The sequence below is a fragment of the Sminthopsis crassicaudata genome, chromosome 3 (genome assembly GCF_048593235.1).
Source record: "Sminthopsis crassicaudata isolate SCR6 chromosome 3, ASM4859323v1, whole genome shotgun sequence".
Lineage (NCBI taxonomy): Eukaryota > Metazoa > Chordata > Mammalia > Dasyuromorphia > Dasyuridae > Sminthopsis > Sminthopsis crassicaudata.
The window spans coordinates 482,178,548-482,201,084 of record NC_133619.1 but is presented as its reverse complement, the minus strand read 5'-3'; the positions used below and the strand labels follow the sequence as shown (position 1 = coordinate 482,201,084).

The 22,537-nt window shown below is 33.9% G+C and overlaps 1 protein-coding gene across 2 annotated transcripts in view; it reads right to left on the bottom strand.

Annotated features, from left to right (window-relative positions):
* SPATA13 (spermatogenesis associated 13) overlaps nt 1–22,537 on the bottom strand; it is a 369,865-nt gene that overhangs the window by 313,172 nt on the left and 34,156 nt on the right. For both annotated transcript variants that reach the window (XM_074303648.1, XM_074303646.1), the window contains exon 2: nt 16,933–16,968. In XM_074303648.1, the coding sequence (XP_074159749.1) occupies nt 16,933–16,968 (36 nt within the window). The remainder of the gene's footprint in view (nt 1–16,932; nt 16,969–22,537) is intronic.

Sequence of the window (22,537 nt, the reverse complement as noted above, 5' to 3'; positions counted from 1 at the left end):
GCCCCATCTCTCCCCACTCCCACAAGTGCCAATTTCTAAACCCAATAGTGTGCTTATTTGTTTTATTGTTCAGTAACTTCAGTCATGTTTGACTTTTAGTGACCTCATTTGGGGTTTTCTTGGCAAATATATTGGGGAAGGCTGTTATTTTCTTTTCCACCTCATTTTTACAGATGAGAAAACTGAGGCAACTAGAGTTAAGTGATTTACTCAGGTCACACAGCTAGTAAGTATCAGACCAGATTTGCATTCACAACGATAGTCTTCCTGATTCTAGGCTCTACTGTATCACCTAACTGCCCTCATATTTGTTTAGTTTTGTGTATAAAAAAAGAAACATTGTGAAGATGATCCCTTCCTCATTTAGGCTGGTTTTTCAAATCTTACTATTCTAGTTAAAACACATATACACAAAATTCATAGAAGATATGGAAAGTAATCTTAAAGGAGATTTTAGCATTTAAATAGGGTGGGATGGAGGATGAGACCAGGAATTACTTTACCTGTGTCTTGAAGGGATTCAGGGATCCTCAGAGGTAAAAGTGAGGAAGAAAGAGCATTCTAGGTGTGGGGAACAGATGATATAAAGTCACAGAGACAGGCCTGGATGATTACAATAGGTTTTTGGGAGGTCTCCATGCCTCAGTTCTCTTCCCACTTCAGTTTATCCCCTACTCAGCTATTACATTGATCTTCTTTAAAGCATAGGTCTGAGGATGTCACATCTTTATTCAACAAATCCAGTGGCTCCAGATTATAATCAGGAACAAATATAAAATCCTTTGTTTTCTGTTTTAAAGTCCTTTGTAACCTAGGCCCTTCCTACCTTTCTAGGCAACTTACTCCTCTCCAAATACCATGCAATCCAGTGATTCCAATCTCCTTGCTGTTCCTTACCCACAGTCCATCTCCTAACCCCAGTCTCTTCTTCCTCACCTCTACCTCGTGGTTTCCCCTGCTTCCTTCATGTCCCAGTAAAATACAAGTGTCCAGAACTTTAGTCCTGGCCGAATGTTCACAACGGACAGAGGAGTTTGAGCCAAGAGTGCCACAAAGAGGGTTTTCTATATCCTCCCCTTTGTCTAAGTCCCTAAACTCTAAAGATGCTGTGAAACATCTTTGTTAACTGAAAAAAAAAAGATGTGTTCTCTTGGGAATGGCAGTGCAATGCATTTTCCCTCAGCAATCTTTCCACCCCCTCCAGCCTTCCTCCCACCAGGGAGAGTCCTTAAGCGGGAGCTGTCAAAACAAGTTTGTTAAATGAGCAGAATACAGAAGGGGACGTACTAGGAGGCAGCAGTTTATGGGGGGCTGCAATCCGGCAGTTCCAGCTTCTCCAATTTAAAGGCTCTAGGGCTCCTTGGATGGGAAGAAAAATGAATCCACAGCATTGAGGGCAGAAACCCAGTGGCCACACCCCCTCTTGAACTTTCTATTCATCATCCATACTGATACTAAGAAATGAAAGGTCACTGATTACAGATGTCTGACCAGGAAAGCAATTCTGATTTTTCTTGCCTGGGTGTCAGCTTGGGATACTGTAAACAATGACCTTTTTTATTGTCCTTTAACAAAGAATGTATGAGAACAGAATCCCTGATACTAAAAAGCTTCCTCATCTCTGCCCTAACTCATTGAACTGCCTCTTTAGGCCTGTACATATCAAAGATTGTTCACTAAAAGAAGGAGTAAAAGACATAATCTGTTTTCTAGTCATTGAGATCATATTCACTTTCTCTAGTGAGACAGAGGGTCCTGAGGACAGAGATCACAACTACTCTTCTTCAGAGACCAGAGTTAATGACATGTTCAAGGATGATGTCGAAAGGATATGAAATGAAGATATGAAAGGAGAAAAAAAGAGAGCCTTGACTTTAAGATTTTTAGCTGAGAGAATATAGGGAAGTGTGCTACGGGAGGTTAAAAGAGAAAAGAGAAGGTTTGGAAGATCTGTGGGGAGTTAGATGGAAAATCAATTACAGTTATCTTTTCCACCTTGCAGGAAGAGGTGGAGTTTAAGTGTGTGGCACTGCAGAGATCTGGAAATCTATGTAAAAATTTTTGCTCTTTCTTCATATCAGAGAAATAGTCTGATTTATTACAGCATTAAAAGATAAAATATGTTGATATTATACAATACTATACATGTATTTTATGTAATTCTGAGTTTCTAAGCTTTTTCTATATCATCCGTTGTCCTTGTGTCATATGAAACACCTCAAAAATTGACCCATGATATATCAGAATCACAATGGGGAAAGTCATGATGTGAAAGGTTAAACTGTAATTAGGAATATAAAATTTGTTTTGTTTTAGTAAAGGCTTATTTGAGATTAAATCCCAAATTTTAAGATTGTTCAATCAGTAGATTATGTGACTTCTAGGTTTATTTGGTAGCTTATGAGAAGGAGCAAAAAAGGTAGACAATATAGGAATTATACAAGAATGAGTTTTTGCATGGTGTAAATGTTGATGTGACAAAGGAGTTTTACCCTTGTTTCTTAAAATTTTGTTTTTCTTGTTTAATGGTTTTCTTGGTTTCAGATTGAGAATATGATAGAATGTGATAAAAATTGTTAACCACTGTTAAATGTTGATGCTATTGTCTGAATACAATATTGAGGGTGTGATTAGCACTACCTTGCAGAAAAAATTAGATTTTAAAATAGAGTTACTTTTTTTCCAGACAGAGACTTCTGACTAAAGGCTCTGAGTTGAAAATAAAGTGATTAATTCCTTTTTGTTTTTTCAAACAACTTCCTAGGGCAGAGGGAATGGATTTATCAGGATTACTCTAGGCAAGTATGTAAATAGTATGAACTGTGCTTGACTGAAATAGATCACTATTGAAATAAAGATCTGCTTATTCTTTGGCCTGGTTTGAAAGGAAACCTATTCTTCCATAAGAAGAGGGTCTGAGGGAGTAGCTAGGGAAAAAAAAAGTCATTTTCCAAAGGAAGGACTAGTTCAAACCACAAGAAGCAAGAGGATGGGTGGAATAAAATGACATAGAAAAGAAAAGAATGACTCACATATACCTGCTTATTCACTGACAGATTAGCAATGTCACTGTCATTGTTTTCTTAACAAAGATACTGGTGTGGTTTGCCATTGATTACTCTATTAAGAGTTTAATGCTGGACAATTATAAGAAATAACTTCATTCCTGAACCCTATTACATGAAACAAATAGAAATACAGGAAACACAAATCTGAAGGAGGAAAAGATGGTAAATCTGAATGCACTGAAAAGCTATATGTAATACAATCTCCTAAAGAGCATATATATGTGTGTGTGTGTATATATATGTATATATATGTGTGTGTGTATATATATATATATATATATATATATATATATACGTACATAAAGAAAATGTATCAAGGGGGGAAACAAATTACATTTTAAACTTAATATGTAATTAAAAGGAATACCAAGTTGTACACAATAAAGTTGTAGTTTCATGTGCAATCAGCTGGGAATTTTTTTCTACTCTACCATGTTATAGAATTTTTTTTAAAATTTCTTAAGTTCAGAATAAAATAACTTAAAAAAAATAAAGTGTGTCAAATGATCTTAAAGAGGAGAGAGACATATTTAGAACAGAATTTCAAAAAGTTTTTTTTGAGCATAAGGATATAAAAGCAACTAGTTGATCAATTCAACCAAAATAAAATAATTCTAAAAAGTTATATCTGCCAAATGAATAAATTAATATATTATTTTATAATATTTTCACAGAAAATGCACCTACAAATAATTGTATATGCTGGGCCATTTGGAATAATTAGGAGGAAAGATAAAACCATCAAGATATCAAACTAAAAATTCTTAAGGACAGAAGTCAAACACCACTGAAGAGCAACTATATTTAAATTATATTCAACTATAGATATGGTCCATGCTAGAGATGACACAATCTTGAGGGTTTTGAGGAATCTATTCTTAATATAGTCTTTAGACTATACCAAATATTTAGAAAAAAATTCATGGATCTTATTATGATTAAAAAGGGAAAACCAATCAATAACCACTGGTTACTATTTAATTTCTAGAAAAGCTTGATGAAAGTAATTCATATACATATACACATACATACACTGAAATCATTCCTCATGGAAGTATTAGAAGGAAAAGGTAGATTTTCACAAATTATCACAATTTCAATAGAATATATCTTTAAAATTCCTTCTATGACAAAAATATAGTCTTGATACTTAAACAAAGGATAGTCAAAAAAAAAGTATACAGTAATATCCTTAATTATCACTGATGCAAAATTTAAAAATAAAAATTTAAAAATAAAATGCTAGCAAAGAGACCATAGCAACATATCACAAAAATTACACACTATAAGTAGAATGAATTTATAAAAGAAATGTTGCATTGATTCAATATCAGGAAAACTATACATAAATTATTATTTAAAATAAGAAAAATAAAATAATAATTATAAATAGATACAGTGAAAGTTTTTGACAAAATAAAACACATTTCTACTTTTAAAAATTAGAAAACATAAGAATAAATAATTCTTCCTTTAACACAACAAATAGTAAATATTTAGAACAAAAAGTCAGCATTATATTAAATAGGAATAAATTCAAATCCTTTCTGATAAGATCAGGGATAAAGTAAGAATGTCTACTATCATCACTATCGTTAGAAATATTAGCTATATAACAATAAAACAAGAAAATAAATTGAAAAAATAATAATTAGTGAAGAGGGAAACAAAATTATTGCTTTTTGCAAATAACATGATAACATACTCAGAGAATCCTTGGAGCCAACTAAAAGCGAATTTAAACAATTAACTTCAGCAAAGTTGCAAAATGTTATTGTTAATTACATACATTATCAGCAAACCTCTATAGGAAGAGATAAAAACAGAAATTCCATTTAAAATAACTATAAACAGTATAAAAATTTTGGAAGTCTATTTGCTAAGATAAATTCAAGAATTAGGTGAATCCAAATGCAAAACATGGTTCATAGAAACAAAGACAATTTTAAGTAATTGGAGAAATAGAATTATTTGAAGGTAGGCTATTCAAATATACTAAAAATATAATAGTAGATAAATTAATTTACTTATTCAGTGTTATATCAATTAAGGTACCAAAGGATTATTTTATAGAACTTTATAGGCAGGAGTTAAGAAATAGAGAAAAATTGTAAGCTGTTTACCAAATTCACTGAGGAAGGGCAATGACCTAGAGTTTATAGATAATATTTATCTGGATTTAGATTGGGTAATATATATGAATAGCATGCACTTCTAGAGAGAAAAAAATAACTGAGTGATGGAGATTTCAGGGAGAACCTGAAAGTGGCAATGAGAAATAAGGAGTATCCCAATTCTCCAATTTCAACCACTGAATAGAAGAGAATGAGTAAAGATGCAACTTAGTATTAGAAAAGATAGTCAGGAAGGCTATGTCATCAGGGGAACCAGATTTCAGTAATAGGTAGTAGAGAGGAGTACAAGAAAAAAGGATTTCAGATGAAAGGAAGTACATCGTTTACAGAATAGGCATTCCACAGGACAATGGTATTGGGTTGAAACTTTGGGGTGGAAAGTTTAGGGCAGATGGGAAGAAGCAATTGGGATATGGGATGGAGAATAGAGTTTAGATGATGACCTTCAGAGAGAGGTTTAAAGTCACTAAGATGTAAAGGTTATTTCTAAGGGTAAAAACTTTCATCACTAAATGGAAGATGCCATTCCATTTTTGAATGGAATTTAGAAATTGGGCTAGAAGTAAGTACCATATGAAATTGAAGATTCATGATTAAGTGATCATATGAAAGATCCCACTTCACCACTTATCTCTTTAACTAAAAGGGATTAGGGTAGAGAAGTATGAAAGACAGGGAAGAAAAACTTGAGAAGGAAGGAGCCCAGGCAGAAGTGGGAAGTAGTAGATTCCCTATTCAGGAGGAAGTGGCTTCAGGGAGAAGTTGCCTGGCCCAGCTCCTTGTTACCTTAACTCAAAGGATACTGTGAGCCCATCAGGAAATAGGATACACAAGACATATAGTCAAAGAATTGGCTCTTCTCACCTGAGCTAGCTGAAAATCAAGTGGCAGCAGGAAGTGATAAACAAAGCCAAAGCACTAATCATCAGAATTATTTTGTAATGGTTAAAAAAATAGAAAAGTTATTCAATGGAATGATTAAATTGTAATCTTAATCATATATATATATATATATATATGATATATATATATATATATATATATATATATATATATAGCAAACTAACCTAACAAAAACTGAGATATTGGAGTAAAGATAGAGGGAAGGGAAAAGGAAAGGGCTATTTGGCCAGAACTGATGGGAAAACTGGACAATAATGTGGAAGAAGTTCCATTTAAATTAAATTTCACACATATACTGAACTAAATTCCAAATAGACATATGACCTACATATACAAGATCACATTTATTGTACATGTATATAGGTTATATATCAGATTGCTTGCCTACTTGAAAAGGGGGCAGGTAAGGGAGAAAGGGAGAGAAAAATGGAACTCAAAATCTTTCAAAAATAAATGTTGAAAACTATTTTAAATGTAATTGGAAAAATAAAATAGTTTTGAGGAGAAAAATAAAAGATCACAACATAAAGAAATTAAAGAAACAAGGAAGAAATTGCCTTTCAAATTTTAAAATGGAGAAGGACTAAACAAGGCATGAAAAAGATAACAGATAATTAAATAGGCAATTTTGATAATTTAAAATTTAAAAGCACAAAGTACAAACATACAGTTCAGCTAGGGTTAAAAGGAAACCGGTTAACCAGGAAGAAATCTTTGAAGTTAATTTATCTGATAAAAGTATCCTCTCCAAGATATATATAGAATTAATACAAATTTATAATAATTAGAATCATTCCCCAATTGATAAGTGGCCAAAAGATATAAATAATCTGTTTACAAGGGAAAAAAATCCAAGTTAGTTATAGGTATATAAAAATGTTCCAAATTGCTAATAATCAGAAAAAGGAAAATTAATGCAGTTCTGATGTTTCATCTCACACTCATGAGATTAACAAAGTTTATCCAAAAAAAAAAAAAAAAAAAAAAGGAAAATTACTAAAACAAATTAGGGAGTATAGTTTAATTGGCACAGATACCAAGGATAGGAACAAAAGGGGAAAATCATGAAAAGGAAAAATACAGAAAACAGAAAAAAAGTGAAAACAGTATGCTTAAATTTGCATTCTCCTTGTTTCTTTCTATGGCATTTTCCATAATAGGTCTTTTGGATTTCTCTTAGGTATTGCTAAGAAGAGCTAAGTCTTTCATAGCTCATCATCACTATGTTGTTGTTATTATTATGTATAAGATTGTCCTGGTCCTGCTCACTTTACTTGTATCAGTTTATGTAAGTCTTCCTAGTTTTTCTGAAATTTGCCTGCTTATCATTTCTTATAAGAAATAAGAAAAATAAGAACACCACAACTTGTTCAGACATTCCCCAATTGATGGGCATCTCCTCAGTTTCCAGTTTTTTGCTACCATAAGAAGAACTGCTGTAAATACTTTTGCACATGTGAGTTCCCCCCCACCCCCTTTTTTTTTTGTATCTTTGGGATACCAACTGAATGGTGGTATTGTTGGATCAAAGAATATGCACAGTTTTATAGTCCTTTGGACATAGTTCCCAATTGTTCTCCTGAATGGTTAAATCAGTTCACAATTCGACCAATAATACATTAGTGTTTTCCCACATCCCATCAAACATTTATCATTTTCTTATTCTGTCATTTTAACCGATCTGATGGGTGTGGGATAGTATCTTAAGAGTTGTTTTCATTTAGATGTGTCTAATCGATAGTGACTTAGAGCTTTTTTTATATGACTATAATTTCTTCATCTGAAAATTGCTTGTTCATATCCTTTAGTTATTTATTAATTGGGAAATGACTTGCATTCTTATAAATTTGGCTCAATATATTTTATATTTTATATTTTAGAGATGAGGTCTTTATCAGGAACACTGGCTATAAAAATTGTTTCCCACCTTTATGCTTTCCTTCTATTCTTGCTTAATTTATTTTTTTTAATTTAAAATTTATTAAAGAAAATCAATGACTTGGGTTTTTCAGGAAATTAGAAAATCATATATAATGAAAAATCTTTTTTTTCTCAAAATAATATGTAATCTAACCATTCTTTCAGGAAGGATTATCCTTGAATTAGAATTACTCATTTTTTTCTAAAAAAAATCTCTGAAGTTAATTTTAAAAATTGGCATTTACATATAGCATCATAAATTCATATTGGATTTTCATAGACATGATCTCATTTGCATCAAGTTTCATTATACATATATCCAAGTAAACTGCTCCAAGGCTTCCTAACACTGATAATATCACTCTTCTGGGTTCAACAATAAATCTTGAGAAAAGATCATCCCTAATATTAATAGTCAAATAGCTAGAACTCTGGACAAGAAAACAATAAATCTGAGTTCCAATTCAAGCCACAACACTGATCTCAAACATGACTGAGATTTGGTACACCAATGTGTCCATATCTGTTATATAATATGATGGTATTGCCAGTATTTATGATCCATACCAAACTTTTTGAATAAACAGCAAGAAAAATATAATTTTCCAACTTTATAGGTGGCTTTAGCTCATAGACTTTGAGTTGAAAGGGACTTCAGAACTCACCTAATCCAAGTTATTATTTTACTAATAAGGAAAACTAAGGAATGGATGAATTTATTAAGTGTTTATCATTAATGAGAGAACAATTTCACAAAGTAAGATAGGCCCTCCTTCCAAGGAACCCACATTCTAATGAAAAAGGATAATATGTATGAGGGACTAGAGAAGGGAATTTAATTTCCCAAGGTCACACAGGATGTTAAGGAGCAGAGTAGAGATTTGAATTAAGGTGTTTTTGCATCTAATATGGTGCACTTTCTCTTGAATTTTGTTCCTGTTGCTGAGGTCCTGATTGAAAGCTCAAAGTATAAGAGTCCTTTGATCTCAGAGGCGAGATGAGGAGGCGGGAGACTAGAGCTCCAGTTTATTATGCCATACAGCCTTGTTGATAGACATTTTTGCAAGCATGATCAGCGCATGAACAATAGGCATTCTTAATCATTCAGAGAAGCAGTTCGTAGGTTTTGTATATGTTTGGTATCTGCCAATGGGAGGAAAGCCAATCCAGCCACATCAGCAACCTGCTCACAGGTGAGAGGCCCTGTCAAGTCATCCATGCCTATGAGCAACTGTGCTGTGATCCTCAAACCAATCTCTTTCCCATGTCGCACATCACTGCTTCTTGTTCAACAAAGACATTTTTGCAAAAACTAGCATGCTCCCTCTATGCTCCTATTTATTTTATATTCCCCAAAACTTTATTTTTCTATTTTTTTTATTCTAATCACAAATACTTTTTTCAAGAAAATAAAAGCTATGGTTTTTTTCTTTCTTATTTTTTCTCTTTTGATTTGATTTGTCTTATGCAGCATGATAAATGTGGAAATAAGTTTAGAAGAATTGCATGTTTAGCCTATATTGGATTACTTGCTTTCTAGGGGAGGGAGAAGGAAAGGAAAAAGGGAGAAAAATTTGGAACACAAGGTTTTGCAAGGATGAATGTTGAAAATTATCTTTGCATGCATTTTGAAATAAAAAAACCTATTTTAAAAAGAAAAGAAAAGCTATTAAAAATGATCACATAGGAAGAAAAATAACCAGATGGTTAAAAACTTGCTGTTCATCTCCTTCTTTGTTTTATAGCACCCTATAAATTTCAGTAAATGTAGATAATATAGTTTGTCAAAGTATCTTCACTCACTTTACCAGCATGAGTAATATCTTCTGGAAATTGTTTCAGTTGTTTGTTCAAAACAATTTTCTTCAGGATCTCAGTGTTCTTTAAAGTAAACTATCTGAGGTAACTATAACAACCTTTTAGACTGAGCAGAGTGAAAAAGACAGTTTACTATAGCCAGTCAAGAGTAGAACTTGTTGTACAGCCCTCTATTTATATACAGACAAATTAAATGTTGCCATGACATTTTTATGTAGAAAATGCACCATACCTCTGATCTCTCATGCTAAATATATTTGTTTTAACATTTAAATATGGGCAATAGGCCAACAGAGAAAAAATTACATAGATTCAATATTCATTTTTAAGTTTCATCTCCATAAAAGGAAAGAAGTCCAAGAAGATCTAGAATCAGAGAACCTGGTTTCTAATCCACCCTTGATACATATTATCTCTGTGATTCTGGATAAGTCACTGAAGTTCTCTGGGCTTCAGTGTTCTCAATTATAAAATGGGAGGGGTGGACTAGATGGTCTCTGGAATCCCTCTAGTTCTAGAGCAATAATCCTATGAGGCCATCTTAAAAATTTTTATTTTTTATTTATAGAATAAAACAAGCATTCCCATAAAAGTGCAATAAAATGATGATTGCACATGAAACTACGAATCTATTATGCACAACTAGCTATTCCTTTCAAATAATTTTCACATAATTTTTTTTCTTTTTTCCCTCTTATCCCTCACCCTAGAGATGGCTAGGTAGACACAAATATGTATAGACATATAGATATGTAAATATTTATATGTATATGTATAGGTAAGAATATTCTATTCATATTTCTACTTAGTTCTTTCTCTGGATACAGATAGCATCTTTCTTCATATGTTTTTATAGTTAATTTGGATATTTATAATGGTTAAAATAACTTATTTGCTCAAAAACATTCTTAAAACAGTATTGCTGCTATTGTGTATATTTTCTAGGTTCTGATCATTTTGTTCTTCATTATTTCGCATATGGCTTTCTATATTTTTCTAAAATCACTGAGCTCCTCATTTCTTATAGCACATTGGTATCCCATCACAATCATATGCCATAACTTGTTCAACCATTCTCCAATTCATGGGCACCAAGTGAGACCATTTATTCATTTATTTTTATTTTTAAGATTCTTATACTGGCTTCTAATTCTTGGGAAATAAACTTTGCTAGATTAGAGAAGGCAGTGCATTCTAAAGATAAGCCTAGTCAATTTTAGTTGAAGAGCTCCCATACAATACTGAGAAGACAATGTGGATTCTAACAGGCTCACAGCTGAGGTAGCTGTAATGAACAAAGTCCTGTTGAATTTAGGGTAATGGGAGCTGAATCTGGGAGAAAGTGGTTCTTCAAGTCTGCTTCTCATTTCCTGTCATATAATTTGTAAGCTCTGTTGCTATTATGTAGTTCTCATGATCTCCATCCAGTCTCAGAGTTTATGGAGTAGGATAATCAACCCAGATCTCTACTTCACTTTGTCTAGTATGACTGATTAGTGCCAGTAAACTTTCAACAACAACATTATTTATTGTTGCTTAATCATTCAGTCATGTCTGACTCTTCAGATCCCATTTGGGGTTTTCTTGGCAAAGATACTACAATGGTTTGCCATTTTCCTTCTTTAGTTCATTTGACAGATGAGGAAACTGAGGCAAACAGGGTTAAATGACTTGCTCAGGATCACATAGCTAGTGTCTAAGGTCAGAGATGAACTCAGGAAGATGAGTCTTCCTTATTCTAAGTCTAGTGTTCTATTCATTGTACCGTCTAGTATTAACCCCAAAATGAGCATTTGGTACCAAAGATTTAGATGGAGATATATTCTGGCTTCTAATCCATGTACTTTCTAGTCCAATGGAAAATGTGCTATCCGTGTGGATATTTTTGACCTACTTAGATATGAAGAATTTAAATTAAAACATTTTTTTCCTTTCATTTAGCTATTCTATTGGAAATGGCTAATTACTCAGTATCTTTGCATATTGTAAAGGAGATTTCACAGTTTTGAATAACAGATTGATACAGTATCTTATGTCCTCAGCCTGAGAGATTTCCTCTTTTTTTTCCCCCTGACATCTGTTCTTGCCCAATATTTCCCTTCAGTTTACAAAGTGTAAATTCTGGAGTTCCCCAGAATCATTCATTACAGAAGCTTAAATATGCTTTTAAACATCTGCTGAGTTGATCATCCCAAACTTCTAGAAAGAGCCATGGAAGGTGGGGAAAGACCTTTAGCATCATCAGTCCATGGCTTCAGCTCCTAAAGACCCATAGATCACACACAATCAAAAAAGACAACTTCCAAGTCCTCAAAACCTGTCAAAACACAGATAATTTCTATCTTGTTGCCTACATAAAATCTGAGCATATATATATATATATATATATATATATATATATATATATACACATATATGTATATATATAAATATATATAAAATATAGATTTCCCCATCAGCTAGCTAGGAAAAGCAAACTTTGGGATGGAAATAGTCCTGAATTGCCTGAGTTCAGCTGATAGCTTTAAACAAATTTATATCTCTCCTTGGAGCAATTAGATGGTGCAACGAATAGAGAGCCAGCTCTGGAATCAGGAAGTGCTGAGTTCAAATCCAATCTCAGACATTTAACTAGCTGTGTGTCTGTAGGCAAGTCACTTAAATAAAGATACAAATAAAAAATAAAAATAAAAATAACTCCCTACACAAATAGACAGGCCCTTGGCCTATCTCAGGTAATGAGCTTGTAGGCTTATCTTTGATGGGGAAAAAGAGAAGGCAATCAGGATATTAGTAATGCTCCATCAGTAGGATGGTTGTAACCCTAACAAGGCTCCAATTCAACTTGTGTTAGATCTAGTTAAGAAATCAGGTATCAGCAGCCTCTTCCCCTTTTGTATGTATGGGAGCACTGCTCTGTGTCAAGCAATCAGCAAGAGTAAAATGTGTCCCTAGAAGCTGATGCTAAAACACTATGCATGTTCCTTCTTCCAACAGAATTGGTCCCTCCTCCTCCTCCTCTCCCCTCATTAATTAGATTAGCTGGTTAAAATCTGAACTAAGTCTATCAGGTTAGGGGAACACTTTAGGTAAAGAAAGAGAGCCAAAATGTTTGGATACAGATCAGTTCAGTTTACTTATTAAGTTTATCTCTTCTGAGATGGTTTTTGATCTGCTTCATAAACATTAAGAAAGGACAATCAGAGATCCTTCTACCTCAAAGCATGATGTGAGGGAACCTCAGATACTTACTAGTGTGTAGTCCTGAGCAAGAAACTGAATCTCTGTTTGATTCAGTTTTCTCATCTGTAAAATGGGGACAATAATAGCACCTACCTCCGGAGGTGAGGATTAAAGGATATCAAAATTGTAAGATGTTTAAAGCAATTTCCGGAACATCATAAGCACTATAGAAATGTTACCTATTCTAATTGTTCAAGTTCACAGAGGTAATATTGGAGGCACAGTTTGAATCCATTTATCTGACTCCAGGGCCTGTGTTCTTTCTTCTTGTCACACTTTGAGGCTTCAGTCATTGTTAGGAAAGGGATAAGTTAGGAAAGGAATAGCTCAACCCACATTTTAAAATTTTAGTATTCTCCTTCCACTTCTTCAATCTTTTCTAGGTAATGTAATTTTTATAGCAGGATGGAAAGAGAGCCAGTCTTAAAGCCAGAAACACCTGTGTTGAAATTCCATTCCTGACACTTACCAGCTGTGACCCCCAGTCAAGTCAAAAAGCACTTTTTAAGCACTTACTATGTTCCAAGAACCTTATTAAGAGCTGGGATACAAAGGAAAACCACAGAATAAAAGTCCCTCCTTTCAAGGAGCTCAGTCTACTGGAAGAGTCAATGTGCAAACAACTGTGCAAACCATATATGCATGGGATGAATTGGAGATAATCAATAGAAAGAAAGCACTAGCATTAAGAGGGGGAGGACTGGTTTCTTGAAGAAGGTAGGATTTTAGCTTTGATATGAAGGGAATCAGGGAATCCAAGAGGCAAAGATGAGGAAGGAGAGAATTATAAATATAAGGAAGAGTCAGAAAGTACCCAGAATTGATAAATGGGAGTATCTTATTTGAGGAACATCAAAGGGACTAAGGTTATTAGATCTAAGAGTGTGTGTGTGAATTGGAAGGAGGTGTTATTTTTATTTGGTGGAAGCAATCAGAGTTTAGTGACTTGTCCAGAATCACATAACAAGTGTCTGAATCTGAATTTGGACTCAGGTCCTTTAGACTCCAGGGTCAGTGTTCTATTCACTGTGCCTCCTAGCAACCCTGAGGGTAGTAACTTTTAAGAAGACTGAAAGAGTAGCAAGGAGATAGGTTATCATTGATAAGTTACTTAATGTATCAGTTATCTAGGAATTTATTTTGTTTTATTTTTTTATTTATTAAATTAATTAATTTATTAAAGCTTTATTATTTATTTATTATTTATCAAAGCATTTATTATTTATTTATTATTATTTAAGCTTTTTTATTTTCAAGACATGCGTGGATAATTTTTCAACACTGACCTTTGCAAAACCTTATGTTCCAATCTCCCTCTTCCTTCCACATCCTCCATCCCCTAGATGGTAAGTAATCCAATATATGTTAAATATGGTAAAATATATATGTTAAATCCAACCTATGCATATATATTTATATAATTGTCTTACTGCACAAGAAAAATCAGATCAAAAATGAGAAAGAAAATAAAATGCAAGCAAACAACAACAACAACAAAAAAAAAAGAGTGAAAATGCTATGCTGTAATTCATACACAGTTGCCACAATCTTCTCTCTGTGTGTAGATGGCTCTCTGCATCACAAGATCATTGGAACTGCAGGCAATTTTTAAAAAATTATTTATTTATTTTATGAGGCAACTGGGGTTAAGTGACTTGCCCAGAGGCACATAACTAGTAAATGTCAAGAGTCTAAGTCCACATTAGAATTCAGGTCCTCCTATTCCAGGACTGATATTCTATTTGCTATATCATCTAGTTGACCCTCGGACAATTTTGTAAGCATATTAGACAGTTACTTCAACTTTGAGTATCCTAAGTCAAGAAATCACAGGTCCAGTTCCTATCTCCCATACTTCTGGATTTATCCACTTCAAGAAACCTATTTCCCTGCTTTCCTAGATTATGTGGAACCTTTGTCCCTTATTTTAAATGAAATTTTTTTAATTTACCCAAAAAGAAAACAGGAAATAATCTTTCCCCATAGAGAGTTGCCCTTTGATAAAGTCCCAGATATTTGTAAATATTCCTTGTGAAACCTCCAGCAAACACATGGCTGGAGGCTTCTATTACATGTTTATGTTCATGTGAGTGATTGCTAAGAAAACAATATAGTCATGAATTTCTAACTTTTGGGATAGAGGATATAGAAGAGAGAAGGTAGGGGTCAAGATGTAAAATAGCACATTTTTCGTCCTTTAATAATCCACAGAGCTATCTTAGCCAGGTTGATCCCTGTCCTGCCTGATCTAAAAAGAAACCCACTCCTCCAGTATGGCCAGCAGTTGACCCACAAAAGATGGGCATGAATAAGAGTGATGGACACTTGCCAGACAGGCAAATTCCCAGGAGGACATGGACTTGAGTCAAACAGGATGGGAAGGCATGGATGAATGATGAACTATGCCTGGCGGGCATAGCAAAACTGATGAGATCACAGATCCTTTAACATTAATAAATAAACAAATAAACTAAGCATTATTTTAACAGAATGCAAGCTCTACCGAGGGCAAGGCCTATTTCATTTTTGCTAATTGTATCCTTAGTGCAGGAGATTCATTTTTCTGTTAGATACCTAAATAAATACTAGATTAAATAAAATGATTACCTACCAACACAAAAATGCCAGTGCAGTAACATTAAAAAAAATGAGGCAAAACTACTATACTAGAATAAGAGAGCCATCAGGAACCCCAAAGTAACTAAGCCCTATGAAGACAAAAGAGAAAAGGAGAATAATATATTGCCTAATGCTGACAATGATGCAGACATAAGCACTTCTACAATCCCTTCCTTTTATCCTCCTGAGAGTCCTTATCATATCAAACAACCTCTTCCAAACAACACTGTTTTGTTAGGCACCTAATCATCATATGTCTCCCCTAAAAGAGGAAGTTTCCTTGCCTGTTTTTAAAGGAAAGGTTTTTCCTTTACCTGGCAGAAACATCGTTGGGCATAGACTCCCATTTATTTTAAGTTTTTCTTCAGTTATTGTTTGCACCTAAAAGCCCTTTGTATCTTTGAATAACATTAACTGTATGATTTATATTTGTGTAGTACTTTATAGCTACAAAGGGGTATAGATTTGACTTTTCTGGCCTATGATTCTTAAAAGATGTGCAAACAACTATGTGCAAACCAGATGTGCATAGGATAAATTGGAGATAATCAATAGAAAGAAAGCACTAATATTAAGAGGGAGCAGGAAAGGCTTCATATGGAAGATGGTATTTTAGCTATAATCTGAAGGAAACCAGGGAATCTAAGAGGTAAAGATGAAGAAGGAGAGAATTATAAATATAAGGGAAAGTCAGAAAGTACCCAGAATTGGTATTCCTGGTCAAAAGAGTTTTTGGGAAGAATGTCCATGACCTGGTCCTTGCTAAATTGACCAAGAGTGCTTTAAATTGAAAATGGAAAGGGGAAGGTTAAAAAAAAAAACTAAAATAAAATTATAAAATAATATTAAAGCTAAACAGATAGGATATAGACAAAGAAAAAATTATAAATCAGAAATCAGAACTGATTTTCCAGGCATGTAATACATTTGATTTACAGTTAGCCAAGAAATTAGAAATCTTCAATCTCACCTACCAAAGCACAGTTGGACAATAATGACACAGTGTTTTCACAAAGATTTTTGCAATTAATTTATGCTCCAAAATTATGGTGTGAGGAGGAATGGCTTCAGAAAGGACGATTTCAGACAAAGTGCATTGTCTTTGTGGTACAGTCTTGGAGCCAAGGCAAAGTGTGAATCTGTCAGACTGAAATGCTAAATACTACTTACAGAAAAGAAAAAGGGCTCATTGGTTGGGAGGAAGGGGAATCTTCAACCATTCTTACCAGATCAGGAGCACTGACAGCTCTGGAAGACAAGCTCTGAGAAAGAAAGGAGAGAAAAAAAAAAGGTGAAAAGTCAGTCCATTGACATGTGAAGGTGGGGCACCCACTACTAAACCAATCTGTCAAACTCAGTTCTGCTATGTCTCAATCTACTGAATTTCCCCATCTTTTTATCTATCATAGGGAAAAATTATACATCCCAAAGAGCTTTATGAAGTTAGCCTATTCAGAACTCATGTTAAGGCAGTTGTTCAAATGAACAGTTTCACCCTTAGTGTCCCGGGGTTTCAAGTCCATTTTAATAACCAAACAGCTGTGTATTAACTGCCTTGGAAATCTTGTGACAGCAACCTAAAAAGCTTATAAGGATATAATTGAAAAGCAACCACTCCTGTGAAAAATAATGAGAACCACCATCTCTACAGATGTTTTTATAAATTAATTTCTCTCTCTTGACACACCTTGCTTTGTTCCACATTTCTCCCATCCTTTTCATTCCTTCAAAGCTCATCTTTCTCCCTTTGATGAAGCTTCCCTCCAATTAAATGGACCTCCTCCCTTTGCCCCCCCGTACACCTACTTTTTTTTTTTTTTAAACAGATCCATTTTAATAATTGACATGTATCAATGCACTGGGGCCATTGTCCATCACATCTATATGAAATTAACTGTCTAGGGGGAAAGAGAAGGAGAAATATAAATTATCCAAGTGAATGAATTATAAGAGGTCAGCCTGATATTGTGGAAACAAGGCTACATTTGGAGAGAATAGAATAAGCATTTATTAAGTGACTACTATGTGCCAGGCACTGGGCTAAGTGATTTACAAATATTTGATCCTCTTAACAATCCTGGGAGGTGGATACTATTATTATTCCCATTTTTCCCCAGATAATTGAGGAAACGGAGAGAACCAGAAATTAAGTAGCTTGCCTAGATTCATAATAACATCTAGCAAATATCTGAGGTCAAATTTGAATCTAGACTTTCTGACTCCAGGCCCAGTGTTCTATTCATTGGGCCACCCAACCGCTTCTGTAGAAGGAGGACCTACATTCAAACCTCAATTCTGCCCCTTACTGCCAGAAAAAAATCACTTCAAATTTGTTCTATTTACATATCTATAAAATGAGGGGGTAGGATTAGACAGTTTTGAATGTCCCATCCAGTTCTCAATCCTGTGACTGATCTATGATTGAAAGAGCACATTTCATGATATGTTGTCTTCAAACTATATTCAGGGTGTCCCCAAATTTACAAGGTGTTATACAAATTGGGGGATATCCTATACATGTAAGCCAAATGTCTTGATGTAGTCATCATGTTAAAATAATATGCAGAAAACTGCATTACCTGTTTTTCACCTGTTTCACATACTTTGTTCTCAAAGAGAATCAATGACATTGCTTGTAAGTCTTGTGATGTCTTGATTTGCAAGTGAATTGGATTAAATTAGGCAGGATTTTACAAAGTTATCAGCTTCACTCTCTCCTCTAGTCATCAGAATCCAGGGACAAAGACAAGAGTCCAAAGGACTGGTGATAGAGGCAGTTCAAAGGCTTTGTGGATGGAGGACCAGGCTTGAAGTAAGGAAGAATCGTCTTCTGGCCTCAGAGATTTACTAGTTATGTGGGCAAGTCATCTCAAACCTATTCATCTCTGTTTTCCCAACTATAAAATGAGTTGGAGAAGGAAATAGCAAACTATTTCAGCATTTTTGTCAAGACAATCCCCCAAAAATCTTGAAGAGTCAGATCTGAATGAAAACACCTAAACAATAATAATATATACTGATATAAATTGAAAGAACAGTCTGGGACCTGAGCTTGAGTCTCAGCTCCAATAATTTACCAAATAACCCAGGAAATTATTTAACCTCTGATCTGTAGTTTCTTAATCCATAAAATGGAGATAATATTCTTATATTGCCAAAGTGTTTGTGAGGAAAGTGTTTTGTAAACCTTAAGGTTATATAGAAATGTGAACTACTATCAGTGTGATTTTTCTGTTTTATGCACTTCCATTCCATGGTACCTAAAATAGATAAAGAGCTAAACCTCCCATATGGGCTTGTATTTGATAATTGAATGAATGAGCTAGAAGAATGGAATGGATTCTTTCACTCCAAAAATAGCCAGCCAATTACCATTCCCTTTGTCACTCTAGAAGAATGAAAACTATAACCTTACCTCAAAAAAAAAATTTCCATTATGTCTACTTGAATGAAAGTTTCTAGTGCACAGGGATCAAGTTTCTTTCCTTATATAGCCAAAACCTCAGTAATTTGTTCTAAGGAGAAAATTTTAAAATAAATACAGTTGCATTACTTTCAAGTATACATAGTAATTCAAACTAAGTTAATAAAAAAGAGTTTAGTAGAAGTTGTCAAAATTTTTGTTTTAATTAATATATAAGAATTATTCATAGTTAGCATGAATATTTTTTAAGTAACCCTTGAGAGTTACTTATTCCTTGTGCATGTTTAATTTCCATATTATGCTTCAATGGTTCATGGAAGTGAAGTGAGATCAAATGCAATCTCATTTGCAACCAAGGTTCACCAGCCTTGGAAAGGCTAGACTCTGGTTCTTTGGGTAAGGATGTCCTGTTTTTTTTTTTTCTGAGAATGGGAGTGGAGCAAAGGACGCCCTAAAAAAAAACAAAGGATCTGAAACAATGACCCCACCTAGTTGCCCTAGAAAAAAAAAAAAGTGTCATTTTTTTTTGAAGAGGAAACCATATAACTATATTTCCCATAATTCTTTGCAGCAAGGGAAAATACCAGGAACAATTCAGCAACTGACAATATAGCATTTCTGTAGGAAGGAGAAGCACTCTATCCTCACCTAAATCAGGAAGGGCTTCTTTAAGGTACTATTCTGTCTAGGATCTATACTGAGATGCAGTCCTTTGAAAGAAGAAAGGCTCCTCTGATTTGGTAAGTCTAATTATATGCCTATATAACTCCTTCACCCAAGGCATGTATTAACAATAATGGAGGAGATTGTCTCTATCTCACATTTCTCACCTCTTCTCTAAAAACCTGATAAACATATTCTATTAGACAGTTAGACAATTCTCCAACTGGATCAGGGAAGTACCAATTTTGTGGCTCCACACAAAAAATTTCAATTGAATTTTCTTTATAAAAGTAGTCAAAGTCAATAAGTGAGTAGATTGGCCACATTAAATTGCCCCTCCAAGAGGGAACTGGAAACCATGTGACATATTGTAATAACAGATAGTGTCACACGATCATTGGTACTGTAAGTTCTTTGGTGAGTTGAATTAAATTTTCTAGTGGAGAATACCAAATGTATTTATCCAGTTTCTAAGTAAAGATTAGAAGAGAAGCATGATGTACATAACCTGTTCCCTAATTGCTTACATGTACCTCAGGTTCAAGAATTACATTGCATATAAGAAGTTAGAAATCAAGAGCTTTGGATTCTAGTTCTAAATTGTGTTCATTGTAGCCTTATAAAAATCATTAGACCTCTGCCTTAGAAAAGAAGTGGGCATGAATAATTCCTAAAATCTTTGCTAATTAGAACTAGAATATTTATTCTTTTATGTATCTGAAAATATTACCCTTGAAATCTTTATAGAATTAACTTACATTTTAAAGAAAAGGTTTTCTTAAACAAGTTTTTCAGCCTGGAATAATAGAGTTGAAAGAGTTTCTAGAATAAGAACCACCCTTTGGAAGAACTGCAACTTCTTCTGAAGAGTTCCTGAAAGGTGTCAGATTCCAGAACCAACCATCATACAAAATGAGGAATTCCTGAACAATACAACTTTAAGATCAAACAAGAAACAGAGTAAAGACCAAACTAAGTCCAAACCTTGCCACTTAATAGCACTCACTAACATAGTGAGTCGATTTGAACAGTGATAAGTGAGGAATATAAACTGACTTTCTATTAATTTCAAGTTCTTTTTCCTTTTGAAAAGGGAATAGACTAGAGATCTTCAGCAAATTGTGCATTACTCTACTGAGTCCCACCTTGATACAAAGATCTGTTTTTTTAATATCAATACTAAAGATAAGAAGTATGGATGAATTGTTATTTGTGCTCACATTGGTGAGATTACAGATTTAGCAAAGTATTTTATTGTTATCATATTATTATATGTTAAGCATCGAGGAGGTACAGTGGAGAGTGTAGGATTAGGAGTCAGGAAGATGTGATACTTAATAAGTCTCAGATACTTAATAGCTGTTTATAGGCCACATTCGACATTTTATTCAAAATTAGCCCAGTCGTTGCTGTTTGATGCCATTTCATAGTTACTGGCTAGTTGAAATCATTGTCAAACCTCATGACAGCCACCTTGGGCAGTGTTTCTTTTCAAAGGGCAGACTTCTGTCTCCATATGTCAGTATTATTTGAGCTTATATGTATGGAAGTGATACAGCAGAAGGGTAAGTGTTTATTGAGACCTTACCCATCCATTTATCCAATATTGATATTCCATAAAGGGAATTCTTCAACCTCACCAAATATTTATCCCTAAAACATAGTGGGAGTTATAGTTAAGTTTCAAGGTGGATCTAGTTACTGATTCGGCTTGGCATCTGTCCAATCCAATTCATGGCTGATGACCCACAAATCAAATAAAAACATTTCAGCTGTAACTGGATGAACCAAGCGAAAAACTACTACTTTGGGCATTCACTTTGTTGCTTGCCTTCTCAAAGGATGGGGGAAGGGCAAGAGGGATTGAGGGAATTTGGAACTCAAAACTTTTTTAAATGAATGTTAAATAAATTTTAGTATAATTGGGAAATAATGAAATAAAGATTTTGTTTAAAAGGAAAATTCTTTTTTTCAGGAGAAAATCCCATCTGATTATGTGCCAATTGCATTCTTTCATTATGATCATCAGCTCCCCCTTGTCTGTCCCTTAGGTCTCAAACTTTGAGAATTAAAATAGTATTTTTAAAAAATTTCCAACATTTAAATTAAAAAGGACAATTAGTGCTACCATCAAACTCTAAAGTAGGGTAGGGCCCCCCCTCAGTATAACGATTTTGTGTACTTCAAGTTGTGATAATAAGGTAAATGATTTTTTTTTAAAGTAAACTCAGAAAGAAGCCTAAGGAAGCAGACAAAGAATATTAAATTGCCTGATGTTTCTTTGACTAATGGAATGTAAACAAGGAAAAAACACAGAGCATAAGACATATTATGCTGATCTATAAACAACTGGCCTTCTCTACTTTATTAAGTTAGATTTCTGGAAGATAGAAAAGAAAATCTCTTCTGTCAGCTTCTTGGACCTCTCTTCCAACACTCCCATCCGCTGATGAAAACAAAAATCTAATCACTTACAAAATGAAGCCTCAGACATGGTGTAATGGGGGAAAGTACACTAGTAAAGAGAAAAAAGACTGTCACTTGCTTTGAATCCTGAATCTCAGTTTTTTCAGCTATAAAAAGAGGTAATTATACTACATTGAGTTCCTTAACTTGAGGCCAATGAAGTGAAGTCTTGTTTTGTTTGTTCTTAAACACTGTAATAATAGCATTCATTATAATTTGTTTCTGATACAACACTATATTTTACTTTATACTTTTACAAATTGTAATCTGAGAAGAGG